Below are 19,773 nucleotides of genomic sequence, written 5' to 3'. Positions count from 1 at the left end.
GAGGAATGGCCTGAAACCAACAAAGAGGGAAAAGTTCCGAATAGTCAGTGACTGGGCAGTGAAACAGCTTCCCCAGGAGAGCAATAGAGGCCCGGTCACTGCAGCCTGGAGAATATGGGAGTGGGGACAACAGAGGCAGCAGTTCTGCTCAGACTGGAAGAGCAAAGTGACCCATTTTCGCAAGGTATCAACGTGCAGCAAAAATATTTCCACCAAGCAGCCAGCACAACACTATTTGGACCCAAACACCAGCAGTTTGGAGAAGCAGAGCCAGTACACCAATGATCCGCAAGGCAGTCCTAGGCCCTGATCATCGGAACCATGTAGGTGTGATATCTGCGTGCATGGTTATTGTGATTTCACATGCAGCGAGTACAGCTGTGCACCCAAAGGCCCAGCCAGACCTCAAACCAGTCACTGATATGGGCACTGGCTTGGAATGTGAGCACAGATGGGCCTGATTTTCAAGTCCTCAGCATTTGCCATGAGGGCTAGATTTCCAAAAGGGCCCAGCACCCCACCTGCTGAGCAATTTGGAAAATCTGGCTCTTTACTTTGGTGCCTAAAATGGGACCTGAGCTCTCTGGGAAATTTGAGTCCATGTAAGTGCTCAGCTCTAAGCAGCTAGGCCCTGATATGTCCCAGGCACAAGAGCATTGTCAGCCCACGGTGTTCAAAACACACAATGTGTCTGAAGTCAGTCTGAAACCAGACCATGTGGGCCGGAGTCCCCAAGGTGTGGAGCTTCCCAGCTCCCCGGACTTCACGGGGCATTGAGGAGAGGGGGGTTCAGCACCTGGGAAAAGATGGATTGAAATGTATTTCAGGAACATGGTGCTGGGCCCATAGGCCAACTGTCTCCCCTCACCCCATGTCCTTGGATTTTAGATGCTCTCTCCTTTGTTTTCACCAGCAGCATTCCTGTTCCCCACCCCAGTGTAGTAGCAGGAGGGGGCTGTTGGCCTGATCAGCCCCTTGATTGTGCTGGCTCAGAGAGGAGGCTGGTAGCATGGGGCTCTGTGCAACAAAAACAGGGATCAACCCGCCCTCCTCCCCCACACCAAACCTTCCATTGAAGGCTGAAAAATTCCCATGAACCAATCATGTTGCAAGTGAATCTGTCTCTATCCCAGCATCCTCCCACCATGGCTCCCTTTGTATTGCTACTGGTTGAAATGGGGCAATGGACAGAGTCCCACCTGACTCTCAGTGCTCATTAAAAATGGGACATCTCGTCACCCTAGTAAAGGGACAGTCCTGTTTTTTGGAACTTTTTCTTATATAGGGGCCTATTACCCCCCCACCCCGTCCCATTTTTTCACAGTTGCTTTCTGGTAACCCTACTCATTACCCAACGGAGCACACCGCTGGAAAGAATAACAGTGCTTTTTATTCACACGTCCAAGGAGCAAGAGCTAATGACAAAGAGGAGGGAGAGAGAAGGGCAGCCCAGCTCCAGGAGTCAGGGACAGTGGTCAGGCCAAGAAAGCAAACATTTGTTTTGAGTCAGCATTGCAAAAAACTGAGAAAGGGGGTAGGCACGCAGACTCTTGGGTTCTAATCCCTTGAGAAAGTCACTTTCTTTCCTTGTGCCCCTTGTTCCCCATCTGTCAAATAGGAGTAATGATGCTTACCCACTTCACAGGGGTGTTGGGAGGGTTAATTATTAACGATTGCAAAGCACTGGATATGTGCCAAGTACGATTATCTACTCTAAGTATAACAGCGCCCCCCAGCTGCAAGGACATGCTTCTCTTACCCCCAAACTGGATCCATTATTATTGTCCCTTCATCCTCCACAATCCCCAGCATCCAAGGTGTCGTGAGGCCCAGTTAACTCTGGGCCCAGACACAGCGCCAGCTGAATTGTTCCTGTGTGAAATCTGGGAACTTGAAAGCTGAGAGATCCCACCCAACAAGCACCTAGTAAAACAACTCCCCCCACAGGTGCTAAGCCCCCTCCCACTGCCGCTGCCCTGTGGCAGTGCTAAGGGAGATGCCCCAGTGTCCGTTTCAAACCTCTGGCCCCGTGCTCTCAGGTAAGCAAAGACATATGGCTTCACTGGCTGTTCTCCAGCATGTTGGCTGTGTTGGCTTTACTGGCTGTTCTCCAGTGTGTTGCTTAGTGTAAACAGGGCCTCTTCCAAGCTATCCCACCACGGAGGGGAATGTGGGAAAGGAAATGGGGCCTTCGGAAGCACTCAAAGAGTCTGTGTCCAGTTGGGGATTGTCGCAGGGTACCTCCTTTTCTCAAAATACACCAATAGTGTCTCTGGAGAGCTAGAGACGGAGGAGGAGTCCGAATGCCACCTAAAGGAAACCCAGAGGAAGAGGCAGGTCAGGGGTTGGTCTGTGACCTCTTAACATCAGGATGATGGAGAGTATCCCTCCCGCCCACTGGCTACCTGGCACATTCCCCTGGCAGCTGCCCGGCACCTGCACCCCTCCCCCCCCGACTGGGCTAGTGACTGAGCAGTCGCCTTTGGGGTAAGGTTTCACTAGGCTGGGCATGGCCTGAGACACATGTGCTGGGCCGTTTAGCACCTCTCCTTACCCTTCTCCCGGTGAAATCCTGCCCTTTACTGTGACACCAATAACAGGCAGTTAGTACAGTCACACCACACACCCGTATACACCCACTCCCCAACCCCCTTCCTGCCATACCCACATGAGAGAGGTCTCGGTGCCCAGCATTTCTGCCACGAGGCAAGCATGCTGTCGTGGATCCCTGATGGATAAGCCCATGTGTGCATGGCACTGGCCAGTGCCCTGTGCCTGTGTGCTGCCACGAGGGCAACTAGGATCCACTAGTCCCTATCCATGCAGACTTCCAAGTGCTGGGTACTAGTGCTCTAGGGGCACCCTCTGCCCGACCAGCTCTTGGGCTCTTCAAGGCCTGCCCTCCCCATACATCGCAGCCCTGCCTACCCAGCTGGGTTAGGAAGTCACAGGTTTGAGGGTAGGGTCATGCATGTGGTACAGGCCGCTCTCCTCATCCTCAGGCACCTGCAAAGAAAACGAAACTTCCATCAGGTCCCCATACCCTGTCATGAAGGTATTGACAGAACCTGCTTTCCTGCCAGTGGGGGGTGCCATAGCCACACAGCCAGGGAGGGAAACTATAAACAATGATGCGGCCGTGTCATGGACAATAGCGCCACCTTGTGGCACATCACAACTCCCAAACAGTCCACAGAGCTCAGGCCTAAAGCCACAAACAGGATCCCAACACCTCCTTCTGCCACGCACCGGCCCCCATCACCAAACCCCATTACCCCAGCCATATGGACACTGAGCCCCAAATCCCCATCAGCCGAAGGGCACCTGACTGCGACACCCTCCCCTGCACTTCCTGCAAACAGGCCACCAGGCCCCAAAGCTCCCCTGCCCTGGCCACAGTGAAAAGGACCAGCCCCCATAGCTCACCTCCCAATAGACATCATCCTCAAAGCAGTTCTCATCAGCAGGGTCCCCCAGGAACGGCAATTTCAAAATAGCCCCTTAAAGCCACAAAACAGAGAGTGAGATGGGAAATGCCTGAAATCAATGAGAAACAAGCAGGCCAGGGCCAGGGGAAAGCGGCCAGGGACGAGCCCCACTGGGGTGAGTGGCTGGGGGAGAGAGGGATCAGGGAAACTATTCCCTTCCTGTGTTGTAGGTGAAGTGAGGTTGGGTCAGTTTTGAGCATGTCTAGCCCTGGCCCTTCATATTCTCCCTGCCCTGCAGGCCCAGGGGGGTCTTGTTTCGGGGAAGTCAGTGAAGTGGAGTTCACAGGCTGGGGGTAATTTTAAAGTGTGAATCATGTGGTGCATTATAGCAATGTGGGCAACCCTATGGGAAACATCTGGGGAAGGGGCCATCTCCTCTCCTACTATCTGTTAGATGCTGAAAGCAAAAAAGTGCTTCCTAAAAATGGAGACCTGCTCCTGAGTGAGCAACATCCCTGGGAGGCAGCAGGCGAGGCTTGGGCTAGAATTCCGCCGTACCCCAACCACCCACAGGATGGTAGCAGCAAAACGTCAAATGGGGAAATACAGAGCATCTGACCGCAAGTGTAACACCCGGGGCAGCCAATCAGAGACAGAAAAAATTAGAACTAGAGCTCACCCTTAGCTCAGCACTGAATCAAACCCGACTCACATCTAACCCAACCCAGCCACAAACTGAACCAGACCCAATCAGAGACAACCCCAAATGAACAGCAACTTCCAAACTAACCAAAGGACTCAGGCTGAACCTGCTGAGATTCAGGGTTCTGCATTCGCTGATCTATTTCCTCTCCCCTTCTGGACTTGGGGGAGTTCAGCTGGAAGCAGAAGCCTTGGGGACCTCACAAGCCCTGGCCTGTTTTCCATGGAAATGCTTAGCTCTGTTTAGGATACAGAACTGATCCCCTAAAATTGTTATGTTCCCCATTCATTGCAGCCTTCCTGGTTCCTGCTGCTATTTTCCAGCCCCCCTTTTGGTTCATAACATGCCCCAAAGTCTCATCCTGCCTGCTAAAAGGGTCTGGAGCGGCAGATGGGGCTGCAGAACATCTGGGCAATTCCCCGCCCCAGGCTGTCAAAGATGTGCCTTATCCCAGTGTGTCTCGTGGTGGACAACGTGCCAGAGCCAGGATCTGCCCATTCTGCTGGGGACCTGCAGGGCACAGCGCTGTGCTGCCACACGAGGAAGGCCTACTTCCAGAGGGCAGTAGTTTTGGAAATGACATCATAGTCTCAACCAATCAACATTTCCCACATGACATCGGGAAGTGCCACTTTTGGAGGTAGGACTTCCTGTGATGCTGGGGTGGGAGAGGTATTAAGGGGTTGTTGTGATAGGGCCAGTGGGGAACAAAATAGTCCTTGGAATGCCACATGTTTGCAAGCCTTAGGGCTCATCTCAATTTCAGCGGCTGCATGTGGGAGCAGAAGGGTCTTCTAGCCCAGGAGATGGACCCTTCCTGTAAGCCAGGGTGTGAGCAATTAGAGTGGCTGAGCCGGCCACTCTACAACCACAGCCTGGACCTGGGCCTTCTCCTCCATTCCCTGCACCCCGCCCACTCACCCACAATGGCCCCCCCAGCCAAGGCCATGGCCAGGGACACGAAAATGCCAGCTGCCTGGAACCCCCCTTGGACAGTGGGCGTCCAATCCTTGTAGTCACCCGTGAAATCAAAGGCACTGATGAGCCTGCGAGGAAGGGAAATGATGAGACCAGCTGTCAGAGAGACACTCCTTTGAGTCAGGGAGTCTGCGCTGTGGAGGATGGGGGAGCTGCATTCACAGCCCCTTCAAACCATCTCCCTGGCACTGAGAGGACACATTCCCATCGAAGAGTGGGGAGATTGTAGCAACATAGCCCGGCCTCTTTGCTTTTATTCCTTCTTTTCCAGTCTGTTCCCACCCCCAGAGGCCTCAGCCTGGACCTAGAGGGGTCCAAAAACCACGAGACCCAGGGTAGCTTTGAGACCTTCACGGTTTATCCTGGAGTTTGACCCAGAAAAGGAAGCAACAGAGATAAAGAGATGCCCCTTCATGAACCCAACTGCCCCTGCTCAGAGTCCTCCAGAATGAAGGTGGGCCTTGGAGTTATAGGGGCTCCCAAAAGGGGGCAGCTGGAAGAGGCGGCAATCCTCCAAGCCTGACTCAGCCCTACAGACCCAGCACCACTCAGGATGCATATCTGTAAGGGGGAACTCAGCTGCTGCCACTGACTCATCTCATCTGCCTCCCCCCACCCCCCCAAACACACACACTGGCCCATAACCCACCCCATCGCCATGGGAGAGATTTAAGCCATCTTACCCTTCTTTTCCATACACCTCTTCAGTGGCTGCGGCTGCGGTGACAGCCCCCACGATCCCCCCAATAAGCCCCGGCATGGCATGTAGGTTGTGGATGCCGCAGGTGTCCTGGATCTTCAGCTTGGACTCCAGGAATGGCTGGAGGGAATGGAGGAGAGAGAAAGAGAGAGAGATTATTTCCTCTCCCTAACTAAGAGGCAAGAGCCTGGAATTCCTCTGAGCAGCACTTACCATGAGGTAGACAAACCCAGCGGTGGACACGATGCCACAGAGGAATCCAACGATGAGGGATCCGTATGGAGTCAGCATCATCTCCGCGCTGGTCCCCACAGCCACACCACCAGCCAGCGTTGCATTCTGGATATGAACCTGTGCAAATAACACTCACGTCTTACCACTTCGGCTTTGGGACAAGAGAGAGAGTTTTAAGCCCATTCGTGGCAACATTTCAAGGCAACCAAAGAGAAAAGCAGAGAAAATGAAGATCTGGGCCCATTTTCCTTTGCATTGGGATTGGCTCCCTGCCCATTGCAAATTCCCAATTACTGGATTTGCCTGAAGCCAGAGATTTTTGACCACCAAACGTTACATGAATGGGAGGAGACTGAAGATGAAATGTCAACAGCTGATGGGCTGGGGCATCATTTTCATGTAGAAGAAACAAAACACTGCGTCCACACGTGCACTGCTGCACAGATCTTCCCAAAGCCTGGTGCTGCCACAACCACAGCTCTGTACGGGGCCTGCTGTCTCTCCCATACACGAGCACACACCCAGAAAACACCCTGCTCCGACACACACGTCACTGTATGGGCCCCGCTCCCTCACAAGCACACACACACCTAACACCGTATGCTTTCATGACACCGTACAGTTCAACCCCGGCACATGCCCACCACCATGGGACCATTCCCACCGGCTCTGCAGCACAGGTGTCTGCATGGCTCTGCCGTCCTACGGATCCGCCGGCACACAGGTGATCACACGTATCTGCTCCTCCATTTGCCCAAGCATGCTCACATACCTGCTGCTGCATGGAAACTGCACATGGCTTTCATGACAGAGCTTTGCAAAACAATTCATTCCCTGAACATGGCTCAAGCTGCTGTGCGGAGGCTAGGAGCCCTGGATGCAACCCCATGAAATCCGGTGCACAGTCACCAAAGGAAGCAGCCCCAATCAGACTGCCTGGCCCTTCAGTCATCCATGAGCCAGGAGAGGGCACAGCAGGCGTCTCCAGTCCTTGCTTACCATGTCGAGCTTGCCTTTCTTCTGCAGCAGACTGGAGAAGGCCACGGTGGTGAGGACACAGGAGGCCAGTGAGCAGTAGGTGTTAATGGCGGCTCGGTGCTGCGCATCCCCATGGTTTGAAACAGCTGAGTTAAAGCTGGGCCAGTACATCCACAGGTACAGGGTACCTGGGAGAGGAGGGGCAGGAGTGGGACAGTGAGGGGGAGAAGTAGGAGGGAGGGGAAGGAAAACAGGGAGCAGCAAGGGGAAGGGGAGTTAAAAAGAAACCATAAGAGATGGTAGTTATATGGCGAGGAGGCTAAAGCTGGCTGTGCCCCAAACCCCCAGCTCCACCTCCATGGCCAACTCTTCCCTCTTTCCGAAACGCTCCAACCAGGAACTCAAAGCTGCAATAGCACATGGAGCCTTTCATTTCTAGGGCACCAATTCCTGTCGGACCTCAGGCTGGGGGGACTGTCTGGCTCTGGAATGCTGGGAATGGCACATGGAGCCTCTCACCTCAACACCAGTTCCAATCGGACCCTAGGATGGGGGGACTGGCGAGCTCTGGGGTGTCTCGGAATGGAACATGGAGCCTCTCACCTCATAGCACCAGTTCCAGTCAGCCCCCAGGCTGGAAGTACAGGGCTCTGGGGTGTCTGGGAATGGCACATGGAGCCTTACAATTCTAGGGCACTAGTTCTAATCTTATCCAGCCCTGGGGCAGGGGGGCCAGCTCTGAGGTGTCAGGATTAGGAAATGGGATACACAGGTTTTCACCACTAGGGCACTGGCTCCAGTCTGGTTTCACACAGCCTGTGGGATGTAGGAGGGACCCAGCACAGCTTTCATGAAGTCTCCAAGTCCACAGTTAACTCACCGATCATAGCAAAGAGGTCGGAGTGGTACACAGAGCCTTGCTTGTCTTTACTCTGTTCCAGGTTGGGCCGGTACAGAATTCTGGTCACTGTCAGGCCAAAATAGGCTCCAAAGGTATGAATGGTCATGGATCCACCAGCATCTTTAACCTGTGGACACAGAGCAGAGGAAAATTCACATGTTGGGAGTATTCTGGCCAATCGACTGTCCGTCCGTCCAGCCTGTGCTGGGTCACTACAGGAGGGGAACAGAAATGCTCCTGGTCCCTCCGACTGGCAGGCAGAACATCTCAGCCACATCCTTCCAATTAGCCTCCTCTGTGGAAGGCATCATGGCAAAGGGGCATTTCTGGCCCCTCCATCATGTGATTCCATGGCACATGGGTTCCAGCAGCATCCCAGAGTAGAACTACCCCGAGGTGGCAGTCCCAGCGTGGGCAGGTAAAGGGCAGACAAAGAACAGGACTTTTAAATAGAGTTATTGCCCCTTGAAACCTGGGGCTTTTAGAACAAATATTAAAAAGCCACAAAACTCCCAGTAAAGGCCATGAGCAGAGATGGGCAGAACCAGAACTGCAGACCCATTGGCAATGCTCAGATCTAGATCCAAACTTCCAAGCTGGCCCTTATCTCTCTAAGGGGCTGACTCAGAACTCGAGGTGCAAACACCCCAGAACTTTGAGGGAGGGGTAATCAGGACCTGGCCACCATGAGGAATGAACCCCAGTCATCTCTCTCCTCAGCTCTTACTTTCCTCCTTTTCTTCCCCTCTTCCCTTCACTGCTGCTGCCTCCCACACTTGTGCTTGTTGTTTTCCATCCTTTTCTTCTGCCTCAAGACACACATGCAGCTGCTGAGATGAACTCTTCTGGAAGGGAGCTTTCCAAAGGCATTCCCCTAGCTAAGTTCACCCAGAGCATTGGTGTTGGGAGGAACAACTATGCAGATGGAAATAATGGGCAGTCCCCCAAAACGAAAAGGGTTGAACTTCCACCCCCACACACAAGCTCCAGTCTGGACACTTAAATTATTCGCTAATGAGACAGGAGGGAGTTTCAGAGATGAGAGTTTAAAGGGATACAGTAAAGATAATCATCACATATTTAAACAAGAATACCCTTCCTTGCTTATGAGCATCTACTAACCACCCCTGTCCCTCCCTGCATTCCCTCTGCTGGGTTACTAATGCCACCTACGTAAGCGAGACAAGGTGGGTGAGGTCATATCTTTTGTTGGGCCAACTTCTGTTGGTGAGAGAGGCAAGCCTGTGAGCTTACCCAGAGCTCTTCTACAGATCTGAAGAAGTTGACCTGAAGCAGAGCTCAGTGTAGCTTGAACACTTGTCTCTCTCTCCAACAGAAGTTGGTCCAATAAAAGATATGACCTCACCCACCTTGTCTCTCTAATAGCCTGGGACTGACACGGCTACAACACTGCATACCTAGGTTAGTGACATTTGGCATCTCAAAGAACCCAGTTTCCCTGGGGTGACTGATGTTCTGTGTTTCATTCAGCTGGGCTGATCAGTTTCTCTTGTTCCCTTTCAGATGCCCCTGTGCATTTGGGCTCCCAACAGTGGAGGATTTATCTGTACTATAATTTTATTTTAAACCATGAAATTGTTGCCCTGGTACCTAGAGCACTGGACTGGGACTCTGGAGACCAGCAGTCCTGGGTTCTAGTCCTGACTCTGTCACTGGCCTGCTGTGTGCCCTTGGGCCAGTCATGTCACATCTCTGTGCCTCACTTTCCCCATTTGTAAAATTGGAATAGTGTTGCTCACCTCCTTTGTAAAGTTCTTTGAGATCTATAAATGAAAAGTAATATATAAAACGTAGGGATTATTATTTCTCTGCATTTGAGGTATCCTTCCTCCACCTCCACCCCAGTTTTGACCCCACCTGCACTTAGGATTGAGGTGAATGGGTTCCCCTTTCAGAACAAATCTCTTTTCCTCCACCAGAGCAAAAATCTCTCATATGCTGCCAGAGGCCCTGCGGCTCCTTTACCAGACAGGTCTTCACTTTATGGTGTGCTCTGATTTTCTTCAGCTAAAGAAATACTATAGCAAGGGAAGGAGCCAAGAGGGAAATACTGTACAGCCATAAAGGGTCTGGCTACACTGCAAGAAAAAACCCTGCAGCAGCGAGTCTCAGAGTCCAGGTCAACTGACTTGGGCTTGCACTACAGGGCTAAAAATAACAGTGTAGATGTTCCCGATGTGGCTGGAGCCCAGGCTCTGAGACTTGCTGCTGCTAGGGTTTTCTGCAGTGTAGACATACCCAAAGAGAGCATCAGGCCCTCTGTGTGGAGACTCCCTGGCTGTCTTAGGAAAACCCCACCAGAGGAGATCCCTTGCTCTCAAGTCACTGCCACTGCTTGCAGAACCCTGGGAGATTTCCCATTCCCTGACTAAGGTAGGAGAGAAGCTAAAGGGTGGGAAAAGTAGCCCCGGCTGTTTGCTCATTGATGCGTTTGGAATCTTTTTACATTTCTGCTTGAATTGTTGTGGCTGGAATTAACCCTGTGTGTTTAGCCAAACAAGGAGCTGATGGACCTGACTGGAGCCAGGCACTGTACAATAGCCTACAGACAGCTCTGCTGCTGCACCTCACTCCGGACCTGCATCCCCTCTACCTGGCTCAGACACCCTGTTTGCACTGCCAGAGAGGAAGGGCAGGAGACAGCCGATTTTTCTGACTCGAGGGGAGCCTTACGTGGAGCAGGCTGATGAGGATGTACTCATTCACAGCAAAGAGCGTGACTTGAAACAACGTCAGGGTGAGCAGCTGCACAGGACTGGTTTTGCCCAGGATGGCCCCAAAGGCGATGCAGACAGAACCAACGCAGAAATCTGCATTGATCAGGCTGGGGAGCAGGGGATGGGAGAGAAAACAACCTGCAGGTTAGTAATGGAGATCCTCCTCCCCTCCACCACTCCCAAATCTAGAGAGTCTCAATCTTGCCAGGACATGAACCTCATCCTGGCTTCCCCACCAACACCCCCCTTGCTGGGTGTGACTAGAACACGGTCCCTTTAAGGGACAGTACCACTTTTGCATCCCCCTCCCACTGGGCGGTGGCAGCATAGGCTCATAGATGGAGGCCAGAAGCGACCATTGTGATCCTTTCTAATACAGGCCACAGAACTTCCCCCACAATAACTCCTAGAGCAGATCTATTAGAAAAACATCCAATCTTGATTTAAAAATGGCCAGTGATGGAGAATCCCCCACGACCCTGGGTAAACTGTTCCAATGGTTAATTGCTGTCACTGTACTCGGTATATGCATGGCTAAGGGTGAGATGAGTTATGGGTCTCTTCACTGGGGTCCCCAGAGGAGCTCCCAGTGGGAAGTTAGGAGACCCCTTGTGAGGATAAAGCCTTTTCCTGTAGCCATATTGTAAGGTCTGAGACCTTTGTCTGCAGCCATGTTAGGAGAGCAGCAGCCAGGAGCAGAAGCAGAAAGTCACATCTTCACATTCTATCTAAATTACATTAAAACAACGTACTATCGGGCTGTTAAGAAAGCGATCCTGTCCTAATAGTACCCATCATCACCAGATAAAGAAACAAATCTTAAGATGGTTAAAGAAAATGTTGTGTGATGGCATCCTGTCTGGCAACTTATCAACAAGTTGTGGTTGTGAAATCCCTACTTCTCTATTGTTTATCTGTATGGTCTTTGTCTGGTTCTTTGATTGTTTGTCTGTTGCATAATAAATTTTGCTGGGTGTAAATCAATTGAGGTGGTGGGGTATGATTGCTTAAAGGATTGTTTTACAATATGTTAGGATTGGTTAGAAAATTGTTTAGTCATATTTTAGTTAAATGATTAAGGTACAGCTAAGCAGGACTCAAGTTTCACTATTTAAACTGGATCCAAAAGGAAGTTCTTGAGAACCATCTCCAGGACACAGCCCCAAGATCAGAGCTGCCAGACCACAACACCCTGCTAATTACACCATGCAGAAACTGGAGTCCCCCAGATTTCCTGCTGGCCATTCAGGATCAGGTTAAGTTTGTCTGCCTTATTGGGAGTGGTGAACATTGTATGCTTAGCATGGGCATTCTGTTTTGGTGATTGTTAATAAATAGAGGTTAAGTAGGATATTACTGTGTAAGACTCTTTCACTGGTTGAAGACCCTGTAAACCCGCAAAAGATTAAGTCCTGAGTCCACAGGGAATGGGTGTTTGTTCTCAGTCCACAGGGAATGGGTGTTTACCCAGAGCCCACGGAGGAGTAGAGCCCAGAGCCCACGGAGGGGTAAAGTTAGGTGCCTTTTGCCTGGAGCCCTAGGAACTGGGAAAGGGTGGGGGTGCCTAAATCAATTAGGTTTCAGAGGAACAGCCGTGTTAGTCTGTATTCGCAAAAAGAAAAGGAGTACTTGTGGCACCTTAGAGACTAACCAATTTATGTGATTAGTCTTGATTTGATTAGATTAAATTGGTTAGTCTCTAAGGTGCCACAAGTACTCCTTTTCTTTTTGTAAATCAATTAGGTTATATGCCTTGAGCCCTAGGAACTAGGTAGAGGTGGGATGTCCTAGAATGTGCAGGCAACAAATTTAGGGTAAAGTTGGGTGCCTTATATCTGGAGCCCTAAGAACTGGGAAAGGGTGGAGTGCCTAAATTAACAGGGTTACGCCTTGAGCCCATGGAAGGGTAAAGGTGGGTGTCCTAGAGTGTGTGTAACAGAGAATTTTGTGCAGGTAACACCCTAGTCCTTAGCCTGTGGAGAATGGCATAATGAAGTTTCATCAGATCTGAGGCTGTTTGTCCAAAAGGACCTGAGCAATGAAAGTCCCAAGACTGAGGACAAACAATGGCCCTGACACTTGGGGCTTGGCCTGGGGCCTGTGAGATTTGGTCTCATGTGGCTGGTCTTACCTGGCTCCTTCCTCACCATCCACCAGAGCCAGTCACCCCTGGAATGGAGGGTGGAACCCAGTCACAGGTACACAGCGCCCTCACAGCTGAGGAGGGGAGGGGGAATTGGGACCAAAGACCTTTTCTTATGAAACAGGCTCCATGGGGTCTTTAACAGCAGGCAGGGCAGAAGATGTAATATGATCTGGAGCACCCTTTCTCCACAAAGAGCAGGGGCAGAACCTCCAGGCTGCTTGGTCCCCTCCCTCCCTGCATCTCCACTGTCCAGCAGGAGATGGCTTCCATCAGTCCCAAACCCTCTTACTTTTCCACTCCAATGAGTATCTTTCCATTCTCAAAAGAATGGAACCAGCCCTGCATCAGGAGAGCCCACTGGATCCCAAAGGCGGCAAGGAGGAAGTTGAAGCCAACAGCTCCAAAGCCATAGCGCTGGAGGAATGTCATCAGGAAGCCAAAACCCACGAAGATCATCACGTGGACATCCTGGAAAGCTGTGTCAGGGAGGAGAATTCATCATTATCATGGGGGGAGGGGAGGCGGGGACTCCTGCTGTTTAGGAACTTGGCAATACCCCTAGGTCAGAAATACCAATGATTTTTCAGGAGAAATTTTGAAAAAAAATTCATTTTAAATTGTGCACAAACATTTTTAAAACAAACTGAAAAATGAAAAACCTTCAGTTTTTGGAAATGCTTTTTGGTACAATAGTTTGGCTTTGAGGAAAAACCATCAGTGTTTGGAAAGCCCTTTCAGTAAACATCATTGATTTTCATTTCAGTGAAAATATTCAGTTTTGAAAACAAAACACTTGTATAAAAATAACCTGAGCTGTAAAGCACAAACATCTACCAACACATTTCTTTGTTTTCAATCTCCATTTTTTAACAAAAAAATCCCAGAGACTTTGAATCAGAATTAACATTTTCCATGCACACTTTTGCTCTACTAACAAACCCTTTTTCATTTAAAAAAACAGAAGTTTTGATAATTTTTTGCTCAACAACCTGTCTGAGCTGGGTCAGAACCCAGTGTCACTGACTGCTCTGCTCCTTCCTGCTCTGGGAACTATTATTGTTAACAGCCGTTATTTGTATTATCATAGCACATACAAATGAATCCCAGTCATGGGCCAGGACCCCATTGTGCTAGGCACTGTACAAACAGCAAACAAAAAGACAGTCCCTGCTCCTAGGGGCTTACAATCTAAGTACAGGACAAGAGAGAACAGATGGACAGAGAGGAGGCACACACTCTGCTCACTTCAATGGAGGGTGAAATCCTGGCTGCAGTGAAGTCAATGGCAAAACTCCCATTGACTTCAATGGAGTCAGGATTTCACCCAGAGATTTTCATTCTTTGTTTCATTGTTTTCTTAATCGAAAGTGAACCTTCGTCTGACTGGAGGTGCACAGCCGCTTTACCGGACACTTGTACTAAATAAGCCTGGTACTCAGGGCATGACAGCTCGGACACCGCTCCATACGTTCTGGTAGGAAAATGAGCCTTGAGAGAGGAATCCTTGATGTGATAAACCTGGAGTGGACGTCAGCACTGCTGGTTTCTTTCCGATAACGATCAGCCACAGCAATTTAAAGTGAAACTTTGGCACAGTTATAAATTAAACCATAAAAACCACATGTGCAAAAGCCTCCTGAGCAAGAGAAGGACGACGAGGACCGGTTCCCTCCACCAGTTCCCAGGGGGATCCCACAAGCAAACCAGCATGTGCTGCACTCTGCCACTGTGGAATGGAAAGGGTAAACGTTCCATATTGCTCAGCTACGTCAATGTCTGTACTACAGAGTGTGCAGAATATTGCACAACAGCATAGCATATTTGTTGTTTAAATGCTTGGGCACTGTCAGCTTGGCTTAGAGAATGGGCTGGCTCAGAGAAAGGAAAACACTGTGCAGCTAAATCATGCGGAATCCGGTCTAGGCACTGACACTTACAATGGATTTTCCAGCCCTTTTCCCAGTGTTCAGAGGGAAGGCCGGCTGCGTTTTTGGGGCTAGTTTGCCATCTAGTGAAAGCGCACGTCTTGAGTGGAACGAGAGTCTGATCCAGCTCCCACTGAGGCCAATGCGATTCTTTCCTTTGACTTCAATGGGAGTCAGATCAGGCCTTGAATGAAGCAAGGCTCTGCAGGAGTCCTGGTTTCAGTTACTGTGCACTTCACAAGCTCTACCAAGGTGTGGGGGGACGTGGGTGTGGATGGGATCCAGTCACGCTGTGCCAGACTCTGGCTTTTTTTTGTTCTTTCAGAAAAACCTAGGAAAATCCATACAGACGAGCTACAGGGCCAGATCTGCAGCTGGTGTAAGTCAGCATAGTTCCACTTGCTCCAACAAACCTCTGCTGATTGATACCAGTCGAGGATCCAGACCATATAGATCTCAGAGGCCAATCTGCATACACACAAATTTTACCAAATATACACTGATACACACTTTCCCCTATTAGGCTACATATCCAACACCATTCTAGAAAGAAAAGAAAGAAGCAATAAATATGTGTCTATTGCCAATTAAATAATATTAACTGACATTTCCCACTTTAACAAAAATATTTAGACAAAAATCAAGATTATGAGAAATAATACATAAAATAAGGCCCAAAAGTCATAGTTCAGGTGGTGGGGTTGAGATATTAATTATATTATTTTATTATTATTTATCTGTATTGTGGTAGCATGAAGGAGCCCCTACTCATTGGCCAATTGGCCAATTGGCCAGGACCCTATTGTGCTAGGAGCTGTACAAACTCAGAACAAAAAGACCACCCCCCGTTCCAAAGAGTTTACAATCTAAGGAAAGCTTTGTACTTTGTTTGCCCTTGAGAAGAGTAACATGTTTGCGTCTCACATGGGCAGAGTAGGAGTCGTGATGCTCTTAACTTATTACATTACAATTAAGTACTTGGGTTTTAGTTTGTTGTCATTTAGCAACCTTCACTGTTTACTGCAGGAAGAGTATGGCCCCTGGAATACTGTCTACACTGAAGAATCTTTCATCCCTTCTCCCCGCATTCAGAACAGATGATTCATCCTCCAGGGAATTTCACCAGCTGATTTTAAATTCAAGTGAATTTTAGTGCCGTTGCTGAACATGGTTGAATTGACAGCCCTGGAAATGGGCACCCCTAGATCAGTTATACACACCTTCCTCCCTGCCCACATTTTTCAACCCTACCCAGGAGGAACCATCTCTAGGGCCAGAAGAGAGAGTTTCCCACTGTCCATTCTTTGTCTGCTGCTATTTTGTGAGCACCTTCCACCACTGCACAAATCAGGTCAGTTCCACTGTGGTACCAAGGATGGAAACGCTAATGAAAACCATTTCAACCACCTAGACCTGCTCTAAGCAGAGGTGACACAGAAAAAAATGCCACTGCCCTATCTACACTAGTGTGGCCCTCATTGCCACTACCCACAGAGCCACACTGGGGCTAATGCCACCATGGGAGATTTTAACAAATAGGCACAGTGGCTACCCGGACACTATGAGCTAGGGGTGTAATTCCCAGCTCAGGTACATATACTTGCACTAGCATGACGAGAGTTAGTGACCATGGCTTGTAGTGTAGACATGGCCAACTTTGGACGAACACTGGTTGGACACATGGCTTTCATAAGTAAACCCTGTTCTGAAAGACAATCCTTAGAGGCAACTGGGCTAGTCTCTAGACTTCTTTGTTTTAGCTATAAACACACTGTATTTGTAATGGAAGTGTTCTAAACCAGGGGTTCTCAACCTTTTTATTTCTGAGGCCCCCCCCAACACGCTATAAAACATCCACAGCCCAACTGTCACAATAATGGGCTTTCTGCATATAAAAGGCCAGGGCTGGTGTTAGTGGGTAGCAACCTCATGCCACAGGAGCCCCTGCAAAGCTACATTGCTCAGGCTTCGGCTTCGGCTTCAGCCTCGGGTGGCGGGGCTCAGGGCCCGAGCTTCAATCCCATGCGGCAGAGCTTTGGCTTTCTGCCCTGAGCCCCAGTGAGTCTGATGCTGGCCCTGTGTGGCGGCCCCCCTGAAACCTGCTCGCTGCCTGCCAGGGGGCCCTGGACCCCTGGTTGAGAACCACTGTTCAAAACAGATCTGTGGCTCAGTCCCTCATGCAGCCTTGGAAACAATCGTCTATCTTTGCAGACTCTTCTGAGCTGCCACTCACCAGGTGACTCCCACCAGATGGCTTGCACAGGGGCTCAGGCCAGTTGTAAAGGGGTCAGCCAGCTAAATGATCCCTGTTTGCACATGAGACAATGGCCCGAGTGCACAGGGAAGCTGCTGTGAGCCAGGGAGGACTCAGACACCAGGATGGGATCAGCAATCCAGGCGAGTTTCCCTAGGAAGCTAGGCCTCCCCATCTGAGAATGGCAGGTATTTTGCGTCCCCTTTGCCCTAGCTTGGGACAAGACAAACCTAGAAGGGGTTAATCAGTGGCATAGCCTTTGGCCTCCAAGGCACATCCAGTTTATTACACAAGGCGACACTAGTTTGGAGTCTCAGCCTCATCGTCACTCCCGCCCTGGCAGACACCTGCACGCCTCCCAGCTTGGTGTGGCATGGGCGTTGCTCCATGGGCATTGGGTCGGTGGCACTCATGAACTTAACATGAATCTTGCATGCACTTGTTGATAAGGACACAACCTAACGAGGAAACTGCCAGCTTGAGATACTTCCTTGGGTTGGGACCTGCAAGCCTCTTTGAGGGATTTGTATCCGAAATCCTCAAGGTCAGCTGCAGTTTGTCACACTTACTGCAACTGTAATGACTATATTGCACACTCCCACCAAGGGGTCCTTTTCCCTTTGTTTCACTGAAATACCCAGAGTTGCCTGCAGGCCTTGGAAGATCTTGTCCTCTCCCCTGTGACTTGCTCAAACACCAAAGTAATTTTCATTTGCCTTTGACGTCTCGCTGATCTTGTGCCAAACAGGGATGGGTGACCTGGAGTCCTGGCCCTGTATTGTACTGTGTTCTCTCAGCTGGAATTTCCTAACAACAGAGCTTGCAGGAGTCGGCTTTTTCTGGTTGCAGATGCTACTGCCTCCCCCTGTCCTCATGCACCCAGTTCACCCTCCACATACCTGCCTCCTTCCCTTCCCCCACTATACACCACAGCTGGTTTGTTCCAGAGAAACGGCTCATCCCCCAGCTGCCTTGCTATGAGAGGTGCGTGCTCTCCCCTCCTCAGGTGACCCAAAGGCTGGTGTCTGTCACACTCTGTGTTCAGGAGCACAGTCCCTCCCCCTATCCCTGAAAGAACTGCATGTCCCACTCCTGGGAGTGCTGCCCCCAGAAGCACTGCTGGCTGGCTGGTGGCATTTGGCACTGCTCCCAGTGCTATACTCAGGTGGACAGCACAGGAAACTGGCTTTGGTTACCTATTGCTGGGGAGAGAAGGCATCTCACCCGCCCCCACTAATCTTCTGATGCCAGCTAAACCCAGAACAATTGAAACCTTCTCATCTAAGGAAAGGAGGCCCCTAGGACACCACTTGTATCACCATGTCCACCCCCTACAGTATTATTTTGAACTCCTAACACCTGAATCTGCTCAAAGGTTTCCACGGAGATCCATTTGTACCAGGCACCACCCCAAACACGCCCTGAGGTACGGGGCTCCTTAGGGGACACAGCGGCAGAGTCCTCACCTGGTGCTGGTGTATCAGCTTAGAGTTTGCCGAAAGCTCTCGGGGCTGGATGTGAACGTGACACTGATAAATGCTCCTTGACTAGGGAAGACCTCACCACCTGCCTACTCTGCACCCTTTTCCATTGCAGTCCTAACGCAGCTGTGTCTATCCCAGCTGACAGCCCCCTGCTGCAAGTGCCAGGGCATCTCCGCCAAGCCGTGAGGTTCTGTGCACACAGCACCCACCATCTGGCCATTTTATACAATGTTTTAGATCCTCCCTGTGTCAGCTCCTATTTCCACCCCCATCAGCTCCTGCCACCCTCCCTGCTGCCCGCCTCACTCTTTGGCTTTCCATCCCCCACAGCTGGTCAGCCTCCCACCCACAACCACTCTGCCCATCGGTGCTACCACGCTGTATTTTAAACTGGCTAGTCAGGGGCTAAGGCGTCCCACCCTAGGTGTGCATGAGTGAAATCGAGCTCGTTCCTATTGGCTAGCTGTAAAAGAGGATACATTATTGCAGCATATGCTAGGTTGCAGCCATTTAAGTAGCGGGAGCGAGGCTTTGTCAAAGAGCAAAGCACTGCTGCTTCGGAGCACGACGAGCTGTCGGGACTGGGCCACTCACTGTTAGCTCCTGGTTTAGCAAAGTGAAGCATTTTGCTCAGGAAATCCAAGCAAGGGTGTTAACAGCAAAGTCCTGAGCCCCTCAGATGTTGTCTCTGCCTGCCCTGTGCAAGGCAAGGGAATGCCTCGAAGACACTGCAGGCAGATCAAACTTCTATGTTACACCCATGAGTCATTATTGTGGCCCCGTCAGTCATCTCTCAGAACGTGTCCCCCTGCCCTCAGCTGAGCTCAGGGCGAAGCAGCCAGCATTAAGTACATCAGCCCTTCATTCAGCACCTGTTTATTTACTCTGGGTGGCACAGCACTTCCTCATGCTACCCAGCTTGGTGAGCACTGAGCCACACAGGTGTTTGCTGCTGCTTGCCCAGGATGCCAGCCTCTCCCTTGAGCCAGCTGTCCACGGCACTGAGCTCTGGGAAAAACAGCCTTCCTCCCTCCACCGCAAATGAGGAGGTCAGGGCTGCTCCTGGGCGAGGGGCTCTCATGGCAGCTAGAGGTGAGTGACAGCTAGAGGAAAATGGAGTCAGAGATGGGGAGGGGAGACCAGGTGTTGTATCTTTGCACCCTCATCTCCTCCAGGGAGGATGCTCTGGATCTGGCCTGCTGGTCAGCGAGCTGCTGTCACACCCATCCCCACTCAGCTCTGTGGAGCAGGGTCATGTCCTGGGCTGAGGAAAGGGCTGGCGAATTGAGCGATTCATTCCTCCA

General features: G+C 50.6%; 1 protein-coding gene across 3 annotated transcripts in view; it reads right to left on the bottom strand.

Moving 5' to 3' along the window:
* Positions 1-1,368: 1,368 nt before the first annotated feature.
* Positions 1,369-19,773, bottom strand: part of RHCG (Rh family C glycoprotein) — a 39,588-nt gene continuing 21,183 nt past the window's right edge. For all 3 annotated transcript variants that reach the window (XM_048867112.2, XM_048867110.1, XM_048867111.2), the window contains exons 2-11: positions 13,096-13,282; positions 10,617-10,767; positions 7,902-8,049; positions 7,043-7,209; positions 6,023-6,160; positions 5,793-5,929; positions 5,053-5,177; positions 3,427-3,500; positions 2,929-3,006; positions 1,369-2,310 (exon numbers count right to left, since the gene is read on the bottom strand). In XM_048867112.2, coding sequence (XP_048723069.1) covers positions 2,938-3,006; positions 3,427-3,500; positions 5,053-5,177; positions 5,793-5,929; positions 6,023-6,160; positions 7,043-7,209; positions 7,902-8,049; positions 10,617-10,767; positions 13,096-13,262 — 1,176 coding nt within the window. In that variant the 5' untranslated portion in view covers positions 13,263-13,282 and the 3' untranslated portion in view covers positions 1,369-2,310; positions 2,929-2,937. The remainder of the gene's footprint in view (positions 2,311-2,928; positions 3,007-3,426; positions 3,501-5,052; positions 5,178-5,792; positions 5,930-6,022; positions 6,161-7,042; positions 7,210-7,901; positions 8,050-10,616; positions 10,768-13,095; positions 13,283-19,773) is intronic.

Source organism: Caretta caretta, chromosome 10, assembly GCF_965140235.1.
Source record: "Caretta caretta isolate rCarCar2 chromosome 10, rCarCar1.hap1, whole genome shotgun sequence".
Classification (NCBI taxonomy): Eukaryota; Metazoa; Chordata; order Testudines; family Cheloniidae; genus Caretta; species Caretta caretta.
This window is presented reverse-complemented; position numbering and strand designations above follow the sequence as displayed.